This window comes from Oncorhynchus nerka, unplaced genomic scaffold, assembly GCF_034236695.1.
Source record: "Oncorhynchus nerka isolate Pitt River unplaced genomic scaffold, Oner_Uvic_2.0 unplaced_scaffold_897, whole genome shotgun sequence".
Classification (NCBI taxonomy): Eukaryota; Metazoa; Chordata; class Actinopteri; order Salmoniformes; family Salmonidae; genus Oncorhynchus; species Oncorhynchus nerka.
Window position 1 is genome coordinate 64,092 of NW_027040398.1, and position 23,317 is coordinate 87,408.

At 43.5% G+C, this 23,317-nt stretch overlaps 1 protein-coding gene across 1 annotated transcript; it reads right to left on the reverse strand.

The window, feature by feature from the left end:
• Window positions 1-1,211: 1,211 nt before the first annotated feature.
• On the reverse strand, window positions 1,212-19,270 carry ntd5 (ntl-dependent gene 5). Its single transcript, XM_029620358.1, has 8 exons — window positions 19,096-19,270; window positions 11,800-11,946; window positions 11,233-11,424; window positions 3,553-3,664; window positions 2,770-2,843; window positions 2,177-2,356; window positions 1,848-2,045; window positions 1,212-1,658 (listed from the first exon to the last, which is right to left on the reverse strand). Exons 1-8 carry the CDS (start codon window positions 19,157-19,159, stop codon window positions 1,576-1,578), a joined length of 1,050 nt encoding a protein of 349 aa, XP_029476218.1. The 5' UTR covers window positions 19,160-19,270; the 3' UTR covers window positions 1,212-1,575.
• Between the last annotated feature and the right edge of the window lie 4,047 nt (window positions 19,271-23,317).

The following is a 23,317-nucleotide window of genomic DNA, read 5'->3' on the forward strand; positions in this document are numbered from 1 at the left end:
ACTATCCGGGGGTAAAAGCCCATTTTTTCTTTCGATTTCAGAATTTCATTTGTCTGCCATAGTCTAACACAAAATAAGACATTCGATAAATATCTGGCAACGTGTTTGGGTCGACATCATATTTGTTTTCCTCCATTTGAACCCTTATCCATCCTTGTACTGTATTTATGTTGGAATAAAAAGTGTCGCTCTTCATGGGAGACGCCATTGCGCGCAGTCCGAGGTCCGAATAGCCAAACCCTGTTTCATATCTGTGAATGTACTGCGCATCAATGGACACGACACTCGAACCTGGGACAATGTTTGCTAACTGCATTTAATGTAATATATTCGGTTCACTTATTTTGAATGACGCCGCGGTATTTGTCTAAATTATGTTGATATTTTTGCCGTAATAACTGCCCTTGCTGTCTATGGACCCACAACCAGCCATTTTACAAGTCGAGGGTTCGAGCCCTGTAGGGAGCTCAGCCCGACAGCTGGCAGAAAGGGCGATGTAGGAAACTTTACCGGCATATTGTAATTTATTTCACTAACTTAATTGTCTGGACATACACTTGTCAATATAACAGGTGTGGGATGCGCCCGGTATACTGTCCATACATTTAAAACTCGATAATAAACTACATACTCCACCCATAAGTCACTCGCTGCATAGACACTGGCTTACCCGAGCTGTGGATACTTCCGGAGGACCAAATATGAATGAGAGGCGGACTAGTTAGGATTGAGATTCTGCGCGCAGCCTGCTGCACGAGGAGAGAGAGGTGGGAGCTCATGGTGTCGCAGCATTCGGCTTCGGTTGATGCTATCTGGGATCCTTGGGCCGTCCTAACTTTAACCCCTACCCATACCATAACCTTAGCCCTTAACCAAATGTAAACTTTAATGGGGAGGGGGGGGGCTACAGGGGAGGGGGGTAGAGGCGTCCCGAGGATACCGGATAGCAAGGACAATTCTGGGTCCGACTAGACTCAATCCATGTTGAGTAAACAGTGGCCAGCTACTGTATATGGTATGAGATCAGATCAGATCACCATTTAATCCAAGTTCATGTAACCTTAGAAAATACAAAAGAGGGATGTAGGTGTGCACGCTGGTGTGGGAGCGAGAGAGAGAGAGAGAGAGATATCAGGGTGTCCTAATTGTTGTGAAAATCAAGTGTTCATCTCTATTTCATTTCAATTACATGAAAAATCACATTCATCACATTACAGCAAAACGTTGTTTTTATTTCAAAACCGTCACATCAATAGAACTTCCAAGCCTCAGGGCTTGGTGTGTCAACAACAGAAGGAGGAGGAGTATCCTGAGGGCCAGCTTGGGGCAGGAACACACTATGTTAAAACAAAACAACACGTAAGGTCAGTCAGATCCCGCAGTGGGAGGAGTCAGAGTCACACGGTAACAACACATGAAGTGAACATTTGAACTATATGAGTCATGACTACGTTTTACATCTGTATTATTGCATGTATTATCATTAACACAGCTGTTATTAAGACATGTAGAGCCTATCATTGGTACAGGCTGAGAGAGAGGGGGACAAGAGATAGAGATGGGAGTGTTGGGGTATTAGTCCAGGTCTACAAGAGAGCAGGCCTCGATCTCCGACACCAGCCGATGAGGGAATAGTTTGTACTGCAGCCAGGTGGGTTCTGGGACACAGAAGGAGGGAGGTGATAGACATGTTACATCAGATGAAGACAATATAAGCACATACTGTCTCTGACTGAACCCTGAGGTCTCCTAACCACTGAACAGTCACATAGAAAGACTAGTAAGGCACCAAGGGGTTTTCCATAGATCCTGTTAGACAGGGCACCAGTTCTGGGTTCCCAACTCACCCAGGTAGCAGAAGGGGGGGTTGAGCCTGCCGTCGAAACAGGTCTGTGTGTAGGGGAAGCTGCACTGCTTCCTGGAGTGTTTACAGTAGAACGTCACGCTCTCCCCGTGAGGAACCACCGAGTCTGTCACGTCATAGGGCCAACGCTTCAGCCCACCAATCAGAACACGGCTCCGCTCCGCTGGGATTGGACAGCGCGCTAAGAGCAGGAAGTACAGGATGAAGAACAAATAAAGAAGAAAGGTCAATATTCTACCTACACTCTCTCTGTCTCTCACTCACACACACACACACACACAGTGGACCCTGGGTGTATCAGTTAGGACTCACCTCTGCAGTAGGGCACTGTGCTCCAGGTGCCGTTGGGCTGGCAGGTGACCCGGTTGGGTCCATCCAGCAGGTGGTTCTTCTTACAGAGGTAATAGATGGCATCGCCCACATCGTACTCAGTCCTCTGTACCGCCACCAGGTACCCCTGGTTCACCTCCTGGGGGGGTGGACACCACACCCCTGGAACAGGAGAGAGAGGGTCACTGTATATACACATTTACTTGTTCTTCAAGCCTGCACACCCTGTGAGTCCCGAGGATCAGACCAGGATACAAGAACAATGCTGAATAAATTGGCAAGAGATGTTATTCTCTGTTTAGGCCAAAAGATGGCAGTAAAGCACTATGAAACATAACAACCGACATTTCAGTCTCTCTCACACACATAAAAAGACACACACACACAAAGTAGAACGATTTCATGTGCAGAGTACAATAACCTCCTCCGCAAAATACACACACACAAACACACAACCACACTCAAAAGGCGCCAGCCACCCACACGCCAACCATCAAATTCCATGGCTCTGATGCTCTCCCTCTGCTTGCTCTCTCTCTATCAAACACTATATATTATAAAACACACACACGTACTTTGACAGATGGGGTGAGGGTACTGCCAGGTCTGATCAATATTACAGAGATTCTCACTGTTTCCCACCAGCTCCCTGGAGAGAGAATGGGGGGAGATAATGAGAGAGAGGGGGAGAGACAGAGAGAGGGGGGTGGTTATATGACTAATTGACTGGTAATACACTAAGCGGTGTAGCAGGGGTTAAATGTTCACCTCTCCGTTGGCTCTGTTTCAGAAAGTGTGTATTTTGCATACAATACATGATTCCAATTGACATATGCATTGGGATGTGATACATTATTAGATGTGAGTCAGTAAAAAGCATATTAATAGCCTAGTTAACAACAGTATTGTAGATAGCCCAGTCTCTACATGATGAAGTTCCTCCACTTCCACCCCTTACCACCCATCTCTCTCTCTCTCTCCTTTGTCTGCCATCTGTCTTTCATCGCTCTCTCTCTGTCTCAAACCTCTCATCCTGCCTCTCGCTCAACCACCCTGCCTCTTCCAAACTATCTAGCTTGCATCCTCTCCCTCTCCCTCTCTCTCTCTCTCTCTCTCTCTCTCATCTGTACCACCCATCTAGCTCTCTCATTTGTCTGCAATCTGTCTTTCATCTCTCTCTCTCTCTCTCTCTCTCTCTCTCTCTCTGTCTCAAACCTCTCATCTTGCCTCTTGCTCTCCCACCCTGCCTCTTCCAACCTCTCTAGCTTGCATCCTCTCTCTCTCACCCTCCCTCCCTCTCTCACCCTCTCTCCACCCCTCTCTCTCTCTCTCTCTCCCTCCCTCCCTCCCTCTCTCACCCAGACAGACAGGTGTAGCGGATGGTTGTTCCAGCGACTGTGGATCCATCGATGCTGAAGGTGTTGGTCAACTCCTCAGGTAAAGGACATGAGACCTGGGGGGAGGTGGGGGCTACAGATGGGGCAGACGTAGATGTACATGAGGGAGGGAGGAGGCAAGAGAAGGGTGGAAGAGGGAGGGAGGAGAGAGGAACAGAGAGGGGGAGAAGGGAGAGGGGGAGGGAAGGGGAGAGTGAGAAGCACATCTGTAACAAAACACATTTGTACATTCTGTTCTGGTTCACACACACACACACACAGGGTGCTGATTATATTTTGCAGTGCCTTCAGAAAGTATTCACACCTCTTGACTTTTTCCACATTTGTTGTGTTAAGGCCTGAATTTAAAATTGATTAAATTTAGATTTTGTGTCATTGATCTACCCACAATTTCCCATAATGTGGAATTATGTTTTTATACATTTTTGCTAATTATTATTATTTTTTAATTATTTTTTTCACCTTTATTTAACCAGGTAGGCTAGTTGAGAACAAGTTCTCATTTGCAACTGCGACCTGGCCAAGATAAAGAATAGCAGTGTGAACAGACAACACAGAGTTACACATGGAGTAAACAAAGTCAATAACACAGTAGAAAAAAAGAGACTCTATATACATTGTGTGCAAAAGGCATGAGGAGGTAGGCGAATAATTACAATTTTGCAGATTAACACTGGAGTGATAAATGATCAGATGGTCATGTACAGGTAGAGATATTTGTGTGCAAAAGAGCAGAAAAGTAAATAAATAAAAACAGTATGGGGATGAGGTAGGTAAAAATGGGTGGGCTATTTACCGATAGACTATGTACAGCTGCAGCGATCGGTTAGCTGCTAATGAAAAATTAAAAGCTGAAAGGTCTTAAGTCAATAAGTATTCATGTAACGTCCGTTGTTAGAAGGAGACCAAGGTGCAGCGTGGTAGGCATACATTTTACTTTATTGTCAAATGACACCAAAAAACAACAAACTACAAACGACCGTAAAGTTCTGCAGGCTCCACAGCAACTATGCAAAAACAAGATCCCACAAATGAAAGAGGGAAAAAGGACTGCCTAAGTATGATTCCCAATCAGAGACAACGATAGACAGCTGTCCCTGATTGAGAATCATACCCGGCCAAAACAAAGAAATAGAAAGCATAGACTTCCCGCCCAAGTCACACCCTGACCTAACAAACATAGAGAAAAAAAGGGTCTCTAAGGTCAGGGCGTGAAAATTCAACCCCTTTGTTATAGCAAGCCTAAATAAGTTCAGGAGTAAACATTTGCTTAACAAGTCACATAATAAATTGCATGGAATAACTCTGTGTGGAATAATGGTTTTTATGAACAGGATTTTTGAATGAATACCTCGTCTCTGTACCCCACACATACAATTATCTGTAAGGTCCCTCAGTCGAGCAGTGAATTTCAAACACAGATTCAACCACAAAAACCATTGAGGTTTTCCAATGCCTTGCAAAGGGATGGGTAAAAACGAAAGCAGATATTGAATATCCCTTTGAGCATGGTGAAGTTATTAATTACACTTCGGATGGTGTATAAATACAATCAGTCACTACAAAGATACAGGCGTCCTTCCTCAGTTGCCAGAGAGGAAGGAAACCGATCAGGGATGTCAACATGAGGCCAATGGTGACTTTAAAACAGTTTGTCACACCCTGAACAGCTTCACCTGTCCTCATTCTTATCTCCACCCCCTCCAGGTGTTGCTTGTTTTCCCTAGTGTATTTATCCCTGTGTCTCTGTGCCAGTTCGTCTTGTATGTTCCAAGTCAACCAGCGGTTTTCCCGTACTCCTGTACTCCCGTACTCCTGCCTTTGCTATTCTGGTTTTGACCCTTGCCTGTTCTGTACTCTGTACCCGCCTGCCTGACCATTCTGCCTGCCTTGACTACGAGCCTGTCTGCCACTCTGTACCTCCTGGACTCTGATCTGGTTTTGACCTTTTGCCTGTCCACGACCATTCTCTTGCCTACTCCTTTTGTATTATTAAACATTGTAAAACTCCAACTATCTGCCTCCTTTGTCTGCATCTGGGTCTCGCCTTTTGTCATGATACTGTTATAGTTTAATGGCTGTGATAGGAGAAAACTGAGGATGGATCAACAACATTGCAGTTACTCCACAATACTAATCTAAATGACGGAATGAAACAAAGGAAGTCTGTACAGAATTAAAATATTCCAAACATGCACCCTGTTTGCAATAAGGCACTGAATTAATGCTGTATTATATGTTTGGGGAAAATCCAGCACAACACATCACTGAGCACCAGTCTTCCTATTTTCAAGCATAGTGGTGGCTGCATCATGTTGTGGGTATACTTGTCATCGGCAAAGACTAGGGAGGTCTTTTTGAATATAAAGAAAATGAATAGAGCTAAGCACAGGCTGTCCCGCCCTGACCTTAGAGATCCTTTTTATCTCTATTTTGGTTTCACGGCGTGAGTTGGGGTGGGCATTCTATGTTTTGTGTTCTATGTTTTCTATTTCTGTGTGTTTTGCCGGGTGTGGTTCTCAATCAGAGGCAGCTGTCTATCGTTGTCTCTGATTGAGAACCATACTTAGGTAGCCTTTTCTCACCTGTGTTTTGTAAGGTAGTTGTTTTCTGTTTTTGTGTCTGCACCAGACAGAACTGTGTCGGTTTTGTTCGTTCTCTTTGTTATTTTTGTTATTTCAGTGTTCAGTTCAAATAAAAGTATGAACACGTACCACGCTGCACCTGGGTCCTCTCCTTCCAACAGCCGTTACACAGGCAACGTAAAAAGAGAACCTGTTTCAGTCTGCTTTCCAACAGATACTGGGAGACAAATCCCCTTTCAGCAGGACAATAAACTAAAATGCAAGGACATTGGAGTTACTTACCAAGACGACATTGAATGTTACTAAGTGGCCTAGTTACAGTTTTGACTTAAATTGTCTTGAAAATGTCTAGCAATGATCAACAATGAACTTGACAATGCTTGAAGAATTTTAAAAAAGAACAATGGGCAAATATTGTACAATCAAGGTTTGCTAAGCTCTTAGATGTCACGTTCTGACCTTTATTTCCTTTGTTTTGTATTCATTATTTAGTATGGTCAGGGCGTGAGTTGGGGTGGGCAGTCTATGTTTGATTTTCTATGATTTGGGGATTTCTATGTTTCGGCCTAGTATGGTTCTCAATCAGAGGCAGGTGTCATTAGTTGTCTCTGATTGAGAATCATACTTAGGTAGCCTGGGTTGCACTGTTTGTTTGTGGGTGATTGTCTATGCTAGTGGCTTGTGTCAGCACAGGTCTCATTTGTAGCTTCACAGTCTTTATTGGTTTATTGTTTTTGTATGCAGTGTTCAGTACTTTCTTTAATTAAATATTCACTATGAACACATACCACGCCGCATTTTGGTCCTCTGATCCTTCTCGCCTCTCCTCTTCAGATGAAGAGGAGGAAGATCGTGACATTAGACTCGTCCAGAAAGGCTCACAGCTATAATCGCTGCCAAAGGTGATCTAACATGTGGGTTGAATATACTTCTCTAAACAAAATATTATTTTTAATTTAAAAAAAATTAAAAACATGTTTCTTCCACTGAGACATTACAGAATATTTTGTGTAGATTGTTGACAAAAAAAATCAATGAAATCTATTTTAATCGCGCTTTGTAACACAACAAAATGTGGAAAAAGACAAGGGGTGTGAAAACTTTCTGAAGGCCCTGTATGTCATCCACTGGTGGTGCCTATGTGCTGTTGAGCATAATACCATTCATAGCCTACACACACAGAAACACACACACATTGTTGAAAGACACACATATCAGCATGTAACTAATGTGCATAATAGGGTTCATAGAAAATACAGGAACACAACACGCAAATACACACAGACAGACACACACACAGAGCCGTGTTTAGCTAATGTGAATAACGGGATTGAGAGAAAGGTAACAGCTGGAGTGCATTCGGAAAGTACTCAGATGCCTTGACTTTCTCTACATTTTGTTACGTTAGTTTTATTTAAAAATGTATTTAAAAAAAATACACATCAATCTACACACAATACCCCATAATGAAAAATTGAAAACCGGTTTTTAGACATTTTAGCTATTTTATTACAAATAAAAAACAGAAATACCTTATTTACATAAGTATTCAAATCATTTGCTATGAGACTCGAAATTTAGCTCAGGTGCATCCTGTTTCCATTGATCATCCTTGTGATGTTTCTACAACTTGATTGGAGGCCACCTGTGGTAAATTAAATTGATTAGACATGATTTGGAAAGGCACACAACTGTCTATATAAGGTCCCACAGTTGACAGTGCATGTCAGAGCAAAAACCAAGCCATAAGGTCAAAGGAATTGTCCTTAGAGCTCAGAGACAGGATTGTGTCGAGGCACAGATCTGGGGAAGGGTACCAAAACATTTATTTAGCATTGAAGGTCCTCAAGAACCCAGTGGTGGAAGAAGTTTGGAACCACCAAAACTCTTCCTAGAGCTGGCCGCCTAGCCAAACTGAACAATGGGGGGAAGAAGGGCCATGGTCAGGGAGGTGACCAAGAACCAGAGGGTCACACTAACAGAGCTCCAGAGTTCCTCTGTGGAGATGGGAGGACCTTCCAGAAGGACAACCATCTCTGCAGCATTCCACCAATCAGGCATTTATGATAGAGTGGCCAGACAGGAGCCACTCCTCAGTAAAATGCACATGACAGCCCGCTTGGAGTTTGCCAAAAGGCACCTAAATACTCTACGGCCATGAGAAACAAGATTTTCTGGTCTGATGAAACCAAGATTGAACTCTTTGGCCTGAATGCCAAGCATCACATCTGGAGGAAACCTGGCACCAACCCTACGGTGAAGCATGAATGTGGCAGCATCATGCTATGGGGATGTGTTTCAGCGGCAGGGACTGAGAGACTAGTCAGGATCGAGGGAAAGATGAACGGAGCAAAGTACAGCGAGATCCTTGATGAAAACCTGCTCTGGAGCTCTCAGGACCTCAGACTGGGGCGAAGGTTCACCTTCTAACAGGACAACAACCGTAAGCACACAGCCAAGACAACGCAGGAGTGGCTTCGGGACAAGTGACGGAATGTCCTTGAGTGGCCCAGCCAGAGCCCGGAATTTAACCCAATCAAACATCTCTGGAGAGACCTGAAAATAGCTGTGCAGCAACACTCCCCATCCAACCTGACAGAGCTTGAGAGGATCTACAGAGAAGAATGGGAGAAACTCCCCAAATACAGGTGTCCCAGCTTGTTGCGTCATACCCATGAAGACTTGAGGCTGTAATCGTGCTTCAACAAAGTACTGAGTAAAGTGTCTGAATACTTACATAAAATGTCATATTTCATTTTTTTTATTTTATAAATTTTTAATAATAAAAAACAGTTTTTGCTTTGTCATTATGGGGTATTGTGTTTAGACCAATGAAGAAGAAAAAACAATTTAATCCATTTTAGAATCAGGCTGTAACCTAACAAAATGTGTAAAAAGTCAAGGAGTCTGAATACTTTCTGAATGCACTAGAAGTGGAATGGGGGGACTCCTCTTCAGCATACATAGCGGTCAACACCTGACATGTCCCTTTAACGTTTGTATGTTATAGGTGTCGTAGCTATGAGTCAGGAAACTGAATATCCTTTGTGAAAACAGGAATCTGAAAATAGATTATGATACCTAGCTGATAAGCATGCATACTGCTGCAGAGAGAGAGGGAGAGAGAGAGAGATTGAGAGAGAGAGAGAGAGAGAGAGAGAGAGAATGACAGAGTGACAGAGAGTGACAGAGAGAGAGCGAGAGTGTGACAGAGTGGCAGTGAGAGAGATTGACAGAGAGAGAGAGATAGTGGCAGAGAGAGAGAGAGAGAGAGATTGAGAGAGATTGAGAGAGAGAGAGAGAGAGAGAGAGAGAGAGAGAGAGAGAGAGAGAGAGTGGCAGAGAGAGAGAGAGAGAGCGAGAGAGAGACTGAGAAATATAGAAAGAGAGAGATGCTGCATTAGTTGTGTAACCACATGGATGGCTTATTCCTGGAAGTATGAGAGCCTCTCGTTCGTGGAAATATAAATATCAAGAGAGGCTCTTTGTAGGGGAGTTGAAGTGACCTCAGATTTATAGGGAGGGATGTTCGATGGGTATTGTGATATGCAGAGTAACGACAGCAGGTAGAGAGAGGCTCTCTTCTGTGTAAAACTCTCCCATAGACACACATGAACAACATCAAAAGGGGTCAGTTCACTGAGTGTTTTTGAAATATATCTAATCCTATACGTAGCTATATAAATTCTGTATGGGCAGGGTGAGTGAGTTGAGTGTGTGGCTGTATGGGGAGTGAGTGTGAGTGCCTGGAGCTGGGTTGGTTCAGTGTTCTAACTGTGGCCCTCCTCTCTCTGTGTGCTCTCCAGCCTCCCTCCCTCCCTGCCTGCCTCCCACACAGCCAGGGCCCAGTGTGAAACTACTGTTGGCTGACAGGTAGCTCTGTCTTAAAGGAGTGGTAGTGAAAGCAGAGAGATGTCCATAGATGACCAGGTGGTCAAAGCTGTGCACCTCTTTCCCAGTCAAGTCCACCACATATGTGCACACGCACACACACACACACACGCACGCACGCACGCACGCACGCACACGCACACGCACACACACACACACACACACACACACACACACACACACACACACGCACACGCACACGCACACGCACACGCACACGCACACGCACACACACACTGCACACCTCTCTCTACAGCCCAGTTCTGCTTCACCAAACAAACACACTAAATAGCCCAGAGCTGCTTACTTGTCCTTGGCTCTCTCTGAGGGGAGAGACCTTATCAGGGGCCTCTCAGATGGAAAAGGATGAGAGGAGAAGAGGATGAGAGGAAGAATGATGATAAAGAAGGATGATAGAGGAGAGAGGAGAGGAGAAGAGGGAACAGCATGGCCCAGAGCTGCATGAGCAAGAGAGCTCTCTGACTGTGATCCGTCGCCCACACACACACACACACACACACACACACAAACAGCTCTTTGACACTATCTGTGATCCACCTCCCACACACATTCAATGTATACACAAAATCTCTTCCTTTCTCTCGCCCCCACTCCCTCTCTCCCCCTCCTCTCTCTCTCTCTCTCTCTCTCTCTCTCTCTCTCTCTCTCTCCCCCTCACCCCCCTCTCTCTCCCCTCTCTCTCTCTCTGTCTCTCCCTCTCCCTTCTCTCTCTCTCTCTCTCTCTCCCTCTCTCCCCCCACTCTCTGTCTCTCTGTCTCTCTTAAACTCACACACATACACACAGCTATTTGACACTCTGACAGTGATCTACCGCCCACTGCCTCTCAATAAGCACGATGGAGCACAGCTCGAATACACAAATGTACAGAATACACACAGGAAGACACCCAGCCAACCTACTGCATGTCTCTGAGAAGGAGCTCTGTGAGATTTGGACATGGACATACACACACACACACACACACACACACACACACACACACACACACACACACACACACACACACACAAACACATAACACTGTAAGTACACACACACACAAACATATCACACTATAAGTGTGGGTCCTTCTAATGAGCAGAGATGATGTTATCTAAATTGCATCCAGAACATTCTGCCTCTCTTCTCTGTTCTTGTACCCACCTGTGCAGTTGGGATCATCACCGCTCCATTGTCGGTCGCCTTGGCAACGACGGATGGCTGCATCCAAGCCATTGGGCAACATGTAGCCTGTGTCACAACGCACCTCAAGGAGGGCAGAGAAAGAGGGAGTGGGAGAGAGGAGGGAAGCAACAAAGCTGCTCCCTGAGGGCAGGGGCCAGGGACAAGTACGACCTGGGGAAGAAAGAGAGGAAGAGATGGAGGAGTGGAGAGGTTAACGAGGAAAGATCAGATAATCAAGAACAGTTTAGAATGGGCTTAGTGTGTTTCTGGGCAGATGAACTGAAAAGGCACTTCCAGATGGGGCATCACTGGTGATGATGTAAAGCCATGTTGAATGCCCTCATTTCCTCATTTGGAACACACATGAACATGTGCAATGATTTAAATTAACCCCCGCAGCTAAAGCCCAACTGACAAACCAGAACACAAACACGTACCTGGAGCCACACAGCTGAGGTCCAACTGACAAACAAAGAACACACACACACATGTACCTGGAGCCACACAGCTGAGGACACACTGACAAACCAGAACACACACACGTACCTGGAGCCACACAGCTGAGGCCACACTGGCCATCACACAGACACTGGCGCTTGTTGCCACAGTCCTTGTCCTGTGTACAGGGTTTTGGACACGTCCTTCTCCGTTCGTTACCCAGCAGCCTCTCTGGACACGCATCAGATGCCTGGACTAGGAGAGAGACAGAGGTGGAGAGATGTGGCCCTCTAGCTCAGTTGGTAGAGGATGGTGAATGCAACGTAAGCATGGTGGGTTTGATATCCGGGACCACCCAAATGTCTGCAAGTCACTTTGGATAGATGTGTCTACTAAATGGCATATATTATTATATTATGTCAGAGGTCTTCAACCTTTTCTTGCCCAGGGACCCCTACCAGGTAAACCGGCCCCCCTGGGACCCCCTCCCAGGTAAACCGGCCACCCAGGGACCCCCTCCCAGGTAAACCGTCCACCCAGGGACCCCCTCCCAGGTAAATCGTCCACCCAGAGACCCACTCCCAGGTAAACCGTCCACCCAGGGACCCCCTCCCAGGTAAACCGTCCACCCAGGGACCCACTCCCAGGTAAACCATCCACCCAGGGACCCCCTCCCAGGTAAACCGTCCACCCAGGGACCCCCTCCCAGGTAAACCGGACACCCAGGGACCCACTCCCAGGTAAACTGGCCACCCAGGGACCCCCTCCCAGGTAAACCGTCCACCCAGGGACCCACTCCCAGGTAAACCGTCCACCCAGGGACCCCCTCCCAGGTAAACCGGCCACCCTGTGTTGGGAAAAATGTATGTCCAAGACAAGTCAAGAAAGCTTACTTTCTTAATTGGCTCCAATAAGTGTAATTGTCTTTATATTAAGAGTTGAGAAATAAAGTTGGCATCATTCGATAGAAGATATTCTCCTATTTTCTACTGTTGATATGTAATTCAAAATTCCTTTATTCTGTTGTTGCTAGCAATATTCATAAAAACACTGAGAGACCATATATACAGTACCAGTCAAAAGTTTGGACACCTACTCATTCCAGGGTTTTTCTTTATTTTTACTATTTTTTACATTGTAGAATAATAGTGAAGACATCAACACTATGAAATAACACATGGAATCATGTAGTAAATGTATTTTTTAACAAATCAAAATATATATTCTTCAAAGTAGCCAACCTTTCCCTTTATGACAGCTTTACACACTCTTGGCATTCTCTCAACCAGCTTCATAAGATAAGGTAGTCACCTGGAATACATTTCAATTAAGCCTTGTTTTAAAAGTTCATTTGTGGAATTTATTTCCTTCTTAATGCGTTTGAGCCAATCAGATGTGTTGTGACAAGGTAGTGGGGTGTCGTGTCTTTCCTATCATTAACTGAAGACTGATAGTTTTTATCAAAGATTCTCTGTAATTAGTATTACACGATTAGACTGATTAATCATGTAACCGCAATTACTAGGAAGTCGGGGCACCAAGGAAAAATATTCAGATTACAAAGTTATAATTTCCTAAAATAACTTTTCAGATATTTTATCTGATCAATTAGTCTTCGAATTAATGAATTATTTACTTTACCTCACGTTAGTCTCATTCCAAACGTCGTAAATTGTTGGTTATCTGCACAAACCCAGTCTTCACTATGAGTCATCCATACATCAATTGTCTTAAATTATTTATTTATTACTAACTACGTAATTCACAGAAATGCATAAACAAACAAACAAACAAGGTAAATGTGGTTACATGAATTGAGAATGTGCCCTAGTGGGCTAAACCGGCATGGCGGCTTGTTAGACAAAAGGGGAAGTGGGGTCGACTAAGTCACTACAGAGTGATAATTATAACAATTGAAATGCTAATCCTTTGCACATGAACGCTCACTCATTCGGGAACAATTGCAATCAATATATATATTTACACTCAGTGTGTCGTTTTGATCGCTGGTGAAAAGTTTGTTTCTTTTGTAGAATTGTCCGTCTCTCTCCCTCTCTCTCTCTGTCGTGTTTATAGTGGATAGTTCAAAGTGACATTCATTCGTTTCGTTATAGAATGGATGTTTCGGCGGTTGTCGTTCTTTGCATTCAATGATACCGAATTCCTAGCTGCAGACTAGTAATTAATATCAAAGACTTGTTCTTATTCTGTCGGTATGTTACGATCAACTAGGAGTGGTGGGTGGAATCAGGCGCAGAGAGCAGGGTTCAGTCTTTCTTTCAAATTTATTCCCCAGCGCAACAAAACAGTCACGCCAACACACAGGGCGTATATAAGTTGCCAGTCCAAACAACAGGACAAAATAGTCCGGAGAATAAATACACGAATAACTCACACCATCAAACACAGAGTAACAAGAACATGCCCGCACAAATACCCAGCGGGCCTAGTGCCCTTAAATACCCTACAAACAAACCCTAATACAAAACAGGTGTACTCAATTACCCAATAACCCAAAACAAACGGAAAGGGAAACGATGGCAGCTAATAGGCCGGCTACGACGACCGCCGAGCACCGCCCGAACAGGAAGAGGCACCATCTTCGGCAAGGTTCGTGACACGGTATCGATAGTCTAAGAGTTTAACCATGTGGTATGGTTAAAAGATTCAGCAATGGTCTACAACCTTTGTCTCCCCTAATGGAGAAAAACATGGTCTGCAACCTTTAGCCATCTCGTAATTGAGGTAAGCTCGGTCTGCTGATCGAAAACCCGAGTGGGGGTTTTATTCGGAAGGGCCGAAAAAGGGCTGTCCCAGGAGGCCTGACCCTAACTGGGGTCAGGAGCGGTCCTCTGATTTAGTTCAAATCAAAAGGGAATTGTATTTTTCTTCGTTAAAAAGTCCAAAATCGTATTATACAATTATACAAACAGTATCATACCTACTCATTCATCTTATACAACAATTAGATGTAAACCTTATATCTGAGGCTATTATATAAACAGCGTTATGGTAATGTGGCCACACCGTCTCCCATGAGCTTCCCCAAGTTGTGACAAACGGACCAGTTCGTAGCTGGATTCTTCACCAATCTTTTATACTTTCTCCGGAACATGAAATTTGTTCGTACCTCAAGTTCTGTGAGATGGAAGGAATTCCTTTGTCCTCTATGAACATTTACTCTGCCTCTTATACTGTGTGTCCATGAGGAGATCCTCAGGAATTTACGACGTCTCTCTGACCACAGCAACCTAGTTGAAGGAGGCAAGGGGGAGGCAGGGAGAGGGGGATGGGGCTTGCTATACCCAAAGAGGCCAACGTCATGACAGGGGGTAAACAGAAGATGGCTCAATTTGGTAAAAGACCAAGACCTTATTAGAACAGCTCAAATAAGCAAAGAAAAATGACAGTCTATCATTATTTTGAGACATGAAGGTCAGTCAATCCGAAAAATGTCAAGAACTTTGAAAGTTTCTTCCAGTGCAGTCGCAAAAACCATCAAGCGCTAAGATGAAACTGGCTCTCATGAGGACCGCCACAGGAATGGAAGACCCAGAGTTACCTCTGCTGCAGAGGATAAGTTCATTAGAGTTACCAGCATCAGAAATTGCAGCCCAAATAAGTTCAAGTTCAAGTAACAGACACATCTCAACATCAACTGTTCAGAGGAGACTGCATGAGTCAGGCCTTCATTGTCGAATTGCTGTAAAGAAACCTCTACTAAAGGACACCAATAAGAAGAAGAGACTTTCTTGGGCCAAGAAACACAAGCAATGGACATTAGATCGGTGGAAATATGTCCTTTGGTCTGATGAGTCCAAATATGAGATTTTTGGTTCCAAATGTCATGTCTTTTGTGAGATGCAGGGTAGGTGAACGGATAATCTCTGCATGTGTATTTCCCACCATGAAGCATGGAGGAGGAGGTGTGATGGTGTGGGGGTCCTTTGCTGGAGACACTATCTGTGATTTATTTAGAATTCAAAGCACACTTAACCAGCATGACTACCACTGCTTTCTGCAGCAATACGCCACCCCATCTGGTTTGCACTTAGTGGGACTATCATTTGTTTTTCAACGGGACAATGACCCAAAACACACCTCCAGGTATATAAGGGAGAGAGTGATGGAGTGCTGCATCAGATGACCTGGCCTCTACAATCCCCCAACCTCAACCAAATTGAGATGGTTTGGAATGAGTTGGACTGCAGAGTGAAGGAAAAGCAGTCAACAAGTGCTCATGTGGGAACTCCTTCAGTTGGAAAAGCATTCCAGGAATGACTACTCCATCTCTGTACCCCACACATACAATTATCTGTAAGGTCCCTCAGTCGAGCAGTGAATTTCAAACACAGATTCAACCAAAAATATCAGGGAGGTTTTCCAATGCCTCAGAAAGAAGGGAACCTATTGGTAGATGGGTAAAAAAAAGCAGACACTGAATATCCCTTTGAACATGGTGAAGTTATTAATTACAAGTTGGATGGTGTATCAAATACACCCAGTCACTATAAAGATACAGGCGTCCTTCCTAACTCAGTTGCCAGAGAGGAAGGAAACCGCTCAGGGATTTCACGATTAGGCCAATGGTGACTTTAAAATAGTTACAGAGTTAAATGGCTGTGATAGGAGAAAACTGAGGATGGATCAACAACATTGTAGTTACTCCATAATAGTAACCTAAATGACAGAGCGAAAATAAGCAAGCCTGTACTGTCACACCCTGATCTGTTTCACCTGTCTTTGTGCTTGTCTCCACCCCCCAAGTGTTTTATACCTGTGTTCTCTGTTTATCTGTTGCCAGTTCGTTTTGTTTTGTGAAACCTACCAGCATTTTTACACTTGCTCCTGTCTGTTCTAGTTCCTGTTTTCTAGTTTTTCCTGGTTTTGACCATTCTGCCTGCCCTGACCCTGAGCCTGCCAACCGTTCTGGGCCTTTTGCACCCTATCTGGATTACTGACCTCTGCCTGCCCTTGACCTGTCGTTTTGCCTGCCCCTGTCCGAGTAATACACTTGTGTTACTTCAACACTGTCTGCATCTGGGTCTTACCTGAAACGTGCCATGTACAGAATAAAAATATTCCCAAAATACATCCTGTTTGCAATAAGGCACTAAAGTAAAACTGCAAAACAATTGGTAAAGGAATTCACTTTATTTCCTGAATACAGAGCGTTTTGTTTGGGATAAATCCAACACAACACATCACTTAGTACCACTCTTCATATTTTCAAGCATGGTGGTGGCTGCATCTTGTTGTGGGTATACTTGTCTTTGGCAAGGACTAGCGAGTTGTTTAGGATTAAAAAAAATGGAATAGAGCTAAGCACAGTCAAAATCCTAGAGGAAAACCTGTTTCAGTCTGCTTTCCAACAGACACTAGGATACAAATTCACCTTTCACCAAGACAATAACCCAAAATACAAGGCCAAATATACACTGGAGTTGCTTACCAAGATGACATAGAATGTCCCTGAGGGGCATAGTTAGAATGTTGACTTAAATCTGATTGAAAATGGCTGTTTAGCAATGAACCAACTTAACAGAGCTTGATGAATAAATACAAATTATGTGCAAATATTTTGGGCTCCCGAGTGGTGCAGTGGTCTAAGACACTACATCTCAGTGCAAGAGGAGTCACTGCAGTACCTGTTTTGAATCCAGGCTGCATCACATCCGGCCGTGATTGGGCAGCGTTGTCCAGGTTTGGCCGGGGTAGGCCATCATTGTAAATAAGAATTTGTTCTTAACTGACTTGCCTAGTTAAATAAAAATAAATTGTACAATCCAGGTGTGCAAAGCTCTTAGAGACTTACCCAGAAAGATACACAGCTATAAGGTGATTTGAATGTTTAATTTTCAATAAATTTGTTAACATTTCTAGAAAAGTGTAATAAGTCCAGGAGTATGAATACTTTCTGGAGGCACTGTAGATAGATGAATCAAATCAGACCTTGCCCAGGTGAGTGAAATGGAGAGGACGGAACATGAAATCGTAGTTGAAATGTGAACTGAAGTTTAAGTTGGAATCAGATGGGGAATTTTTTCTATCAAACCTGGTACCAAAGTTTTCAAAGAGGACCATTTTCTTCTGGCACATTTGTAGGGATTCATGTACTCAGGTAAGCAAAGGTTACAGTGCAGAATGTAAACCTGGTTACAGTTTGATAGAATAGGGGCCTAAATCTGATTCCAATTGGGCATCTAGTTCTGTGATTTCATCTCTTCCTAGGAATCCATTGTATTTTTCTTCCACGTGTTTAACATAAAACACATAATTAATTCATATCCGCAATACAGCATGGACTGTAGCCCAGCACACACACACACACAAACACACACACAGAGAGGGACACGCCCTTAATGTACAGCACATCTGGAACAGAGAAAGAGGGGTCCCCCAACTCGTGTTCTCTCATGCTGACAGCTGCACATGTGTGACCAATTAAGAACATATATTCATATACTGTACACACAGGTGGACACAGGGGGACACACATACTACATACACACAACTGTGCAAACACACATACGCAGGCATTGTCTCTCATACAGCTGCAGTACACTGCCCTACCATAGCCACAAGTAGGGGTGCTGAGGGTGCTGCAGCACCCACTGAAAAATATAAATTTAAAAAAGAAATACAAAATTGGTGAACTGGGCCTTTATTACTCCTGTATAAGGGGGGAAATTCACTTACAGTGTGTTACATTTAGTTTAGTATTGTGTCTCATATTCCTAGCACGCAATGACTACTTCAAGCTTATGACTCTACAAACCTGTTGGATGCATTTGTTTTGGTTGTGTTTTGGATTATGTTGAGCATAATAGAAATGAATGCCAAATAATGTATTGTGTCATTTTGGAGTAACTTTTACTGTTAATAAGAATAGAATAGGTTTCTGAACACTATTACATTAATGTGGATGCGACCATGATTGCTAAAAATGGTGAGTTCTTTGTGAATAAGGATGAGTGAGAAGGTTACAGAGGCATACAGTAAATATCATACCACCCAACGACTGCTAACCTCTGAGAGATTAGTATGTTTTGCTTTGTACAAAACACAACCAAAAAAAACTGCAAATGCATTCAATAAGTTTGTAGTCAGGAGTGTATCAGCATGTCCCAACCATAACACACAACCAAAACCACAGCCTATGTCAAGACAACAAAGACAGGAACAAATATTCAATATGCAGTACACTCATTGAAAAACAAATGCAAGCTCTAGAGTTTTAAATTATCTGAAATAATCAACTGATTTACTCATCTATCCAAGGGCCAAACCAAAGCCCAGCTCAGTCTAGGTGGGACAAGCTCTGTCTAGGAATCACATACGGTTACATAGTGTCATAGACAATGTGTGTCAGAGAGAGATAGAGGAGGTCTGAGCTTAGCTTACCTGCAGTCTGCAGAGAGACAGAGCCAGCCAGAGCCCACAGAGACAGCAGCAGCACAGAGTCCATCCTTCCAGCCTAGACCCTGGTCTCAGCCGTTATGAGGGAGGCACACTGGGAAACAGAACATTTTGGGGAGAGGGGAACAAAAGGGAAAAGGGGGGAGAGAGAGGGAGGGATAAGGTACAGCCCGGGAACACACATCTGGTTTGCGTTGAGTGTTCAGAACACTGGGTAAAATTCCATTGGAAGAGACCTTTCACCCATTTATGTTGATAGAGCTGATAGAAGGGGGTCAAGAGGTCAAACAGAGCAGCTGACATTACAGTCTCCCACTCACACAATACCTGTAATCAACAGGGTCTACTGATCAAACAGTTACAGGTTCTATTATTACTACCTGAGCCAGATCTCAAACACACACACACAATGATAATGTAAGGGGTGCGTACTGGCGGCAGAGAAGTCAGGCGCAGGAGAGCAAAAACTGTGTTACAACTGCAAGGAGAGGAACTAACTTCGGGGGAAAGTTATGACAGATAAAGGTCCATAGACATCTGCTGATGTCATCTCTGTTGGACAGTTGTTTTTATTGAGTCACTTCAACAGTGTTACAATCAAAGAAAAACTACACCATTTTACAGTTACTACTATAGTCTTCTGTCTATATCCTTTTTTATATTTAAAGAAAATACATATTTTGATAATAATGGAAACATTATTGTCATATCTTCTTATCATATATTATATGAATGTTTATATTATATGAGTATTTATATTATATTAGTATTTGTATTGTATGAGTATTTATATTATATGAGTATTTATATTATATTAGTATATGTATTATATGAGTATTTATATCATATTATTATTATTGTTATTATTATAACTGTCACGTTCTGACCTTTATTTCCTTTGTTTTGTTTTTATTTAGTATGGTCAGGGCATGAGTTGGGGTGGGCAGTCTATGTTTTGTATTTCTATGTTTGGTTTCTGTTTCGGCCTAGTATGGTTCTCAATCAGAGGCAGGTGTCGTTAGTTGTCTCTGATTGAGAATCATACTTAGGTAGCCTGGGTTTCACTGTTGGTTTGTGGGTGTTTGTTTCCGTGTCTGTGTTTGTCACCACACAGGACTGTTTTGGTTTTCATTCATGTTCACATTTATTGTTTTGTAGTTCTTAGTGTTAAGTTTGTTTTATAATAAACGATATGGACACTTACTACGCTGCGTTTTGGTCCGATCCCTGCTACACCTCCTCTTCAGATGAAGAGGAGGAAATCTGCCGTTACAGTAACAAGTGACCACAAAGCACATCCATCCAAAACAATATGTGTTTAAGGGTGAATTGTGATACATTTAGGAATTCTTGTTGTATTCTTTGGCCAAAAGCACAATACCCCAGCACCGAACCATGCATGTTTGGACTATCTGGCTTGATTACAGAAAGTTAGCTATGTGAAACTAAATGAAGTCTCATGGGGACTGCTGTTTCACCACATGACATTATTGACTTTTAGTTCAATCTGTCAGGGGGCGACAGGAAGAATATACATGTAAACAGGGCTGAAAGTGACTGGTAACAGGATATACATGTAAACATGGCTGAAAAGTGACTGGTGGCAGGATATACATGTAAACAGGGCTGAAAAGTGACTGGTAGCAGGATATACATGTAAACAGGGCTGAAAAGTGACTGGTAGCAGGATATACATGTTAACAGGGCTGAAAAGTGACTGGTAGCAGGATATACATGTTAACAGGGCTGAAAAGTGACTGGTAGCAGGATATACATGTAAACAGGGCTGAAAAGTGACTGGTAGCAGGATATACATGTAAACAGGGCTGAAAAGTGACTGGTAGCAGGATATACATGTTAACAGGGCTGGAAAGTGACTGGTAACAGGATATACATGTTAACAGGGCTGAAAAGGGACTGGTAGCAGGATATACATGTAAACAGGGCTGAAAAGTGACTGGTAGCAGGATATACATGTAAACAGGGCTGAAAAGTGACTGGTGGCAGGATATACATGTAAACAGGGCTGAAAAGTGACTGGTAGCAGGATATACATGTAAACAGGGCTGAAAAGTGACTGGTAACAGGATATACATGTTAACTGGGCTGGAAAGTGACTGGTAGCAGGATATACATGTTAACAGGGCTGAAAAGTGACTGGTAGCAGGATATACATGTAAACAGGGCTGAAAAGTGACTGGTAACAGGATAAATAGATAAATACTAATGTTAATGGCAATCAATAACCAATGAACAGCAGCGTAATGGTAGTAATACATCAATAATCATTTTAGCAGCAGTGTAGGTGTGTAGTTGTTAGCCATTTAACAGTCTTATGGCCAGGGGGTAGAAGCTGTTCAGGAGTCTGGGCCATGCCTTGATGCACTGGTACCGTCTGCCAGACGTGAGCATGGAGAACAGCCCATGTCTCGGGTGGCAGGAGTCTTATACCATTTTTGGTGATTTTCTCAGACAGATAGTGTACTTCCTGGATGGCTGGGAGTTCGCCCCCAGTGACGCGTTGGGCCATCTGCACCACCCTCTGTAGGGCCTTCCGGTTGAGGGCGGTGCAGTTGCCATACCAGACGGTTCTACAACCAGTTAGAATGCTCTCGATGGTGCAGCTGTAAAAGTTCCTTGTGATCTGAGGGGCCATGCCAAATCCTTTCAGCCTCCTGAGGGAGAAGAGACACTGCAGTGCCTTCTTCACAACTGTGCTGGTGTGAAGGGAGCATGTTAAGTCCTCAGTGATGTGGACAAAGAGGAACTTGAAGCTCTTGACCCTGTCCACTACAGCCCTGTTGATATGGGTGGCCCCCCTATTTCCTATAGTCCACAAACAACTCCTTGGTCTTGCTGATGTTGAGGGAGAGGTTGTTGTCCTGGCAGCGTGTCCTGAGGGTCAGTGTGGTGGAGGTGTTGTTACCTACCCTCACCCCCTGAGGGTGGCCTGTCAGGAATTCCAGGAGCCAGTTGCAGAGAGAGGTGTTCAGTCCCAGGGACCCAAGTTTGGTGACGAGGGCAGTGTCATGTCTTTGGCTCTGATGGATTAAGTGATATGACATGCTATTCTATAAAATAATTTCTCCATAATTAATATTACCTGATTGAGCTAATAATATTTATAGAACTGTTATCTTCCGAATAAACTCTTAAAGACCTAGTAATATTTTACATCAATAGCAGTCAATATTAATCGTCATCTTAATTCAGTCTCAGTAAATTCTTAGTTATCTGCACGAACACTGGCTAACAAGTTGAATTAGTTTAATTATTTATTAATAAATACCTAACTAATCACACAGAATTACACATACACATAATTAAATCATAACTTGATTACAAATGACGTCATAAAGGAAACGTCCCTGGTGGGCGGAACAGATATGACTGAAATTGCATCGTCTGTATATCTATTGAGGCGGTATGCAAATTGGAGTGGGTCTGTAGGGTGACTGGGATGATGGAGTTAATGTGTGTCATGACCAGCCTATCAAAGCACTATATGATGACAAACAATGCCATTAACAATGATCAAATAGTTGCTTTGCTTTAAGCCACAAGCATCTAGTTCATGGAGTTCCACCTAAAAACACAACCACAACCACCCACACACACACACACACACACACATATATACATGCACACACACATACTTAAATAATAGCTCAAATAAATATAAAGAGAGGACATCAAACTATTGCTAAAGAGTAGTACCACTACCAGTGACTTTGCTGATAAATACTTTGTTGAGGGAAAATGTACATGATACGATTGTGATGTGTTGTTGTCTCACCTAGCCACATTACATGACCAAAAGTATGTGGACAGTTGCTCGAAGAACATCTCATTCTAAAATCATGGACATTAATATGGAGTTGGTCCCCCCTTTGCTGCTATAACACACTCCATTCTTCTGGGAAGGCTTTTCACTAGACGTTGGAACATTGCTGTAGGGACTTGCTTCCATTCAGCCACAAGAGTATTAGTGAGGTCAGGCACTGATGTTGGGTGATTATGCCTGGCTCACAGTCGACGTTCTAATTCCTCCCAACTGTGTTTGATGGGGTTGAGCTCAGGGCTCTGTGCAGGTCAGTCAAGTTCTTCCACACCGATCTCGACAAACCATTTCTGCATGGACCTCACTTTGTGCGGGATCATGAGTGGCGCAGAGGTCTAAGGCACTGCATCGCAGTGCTAGAGGCTT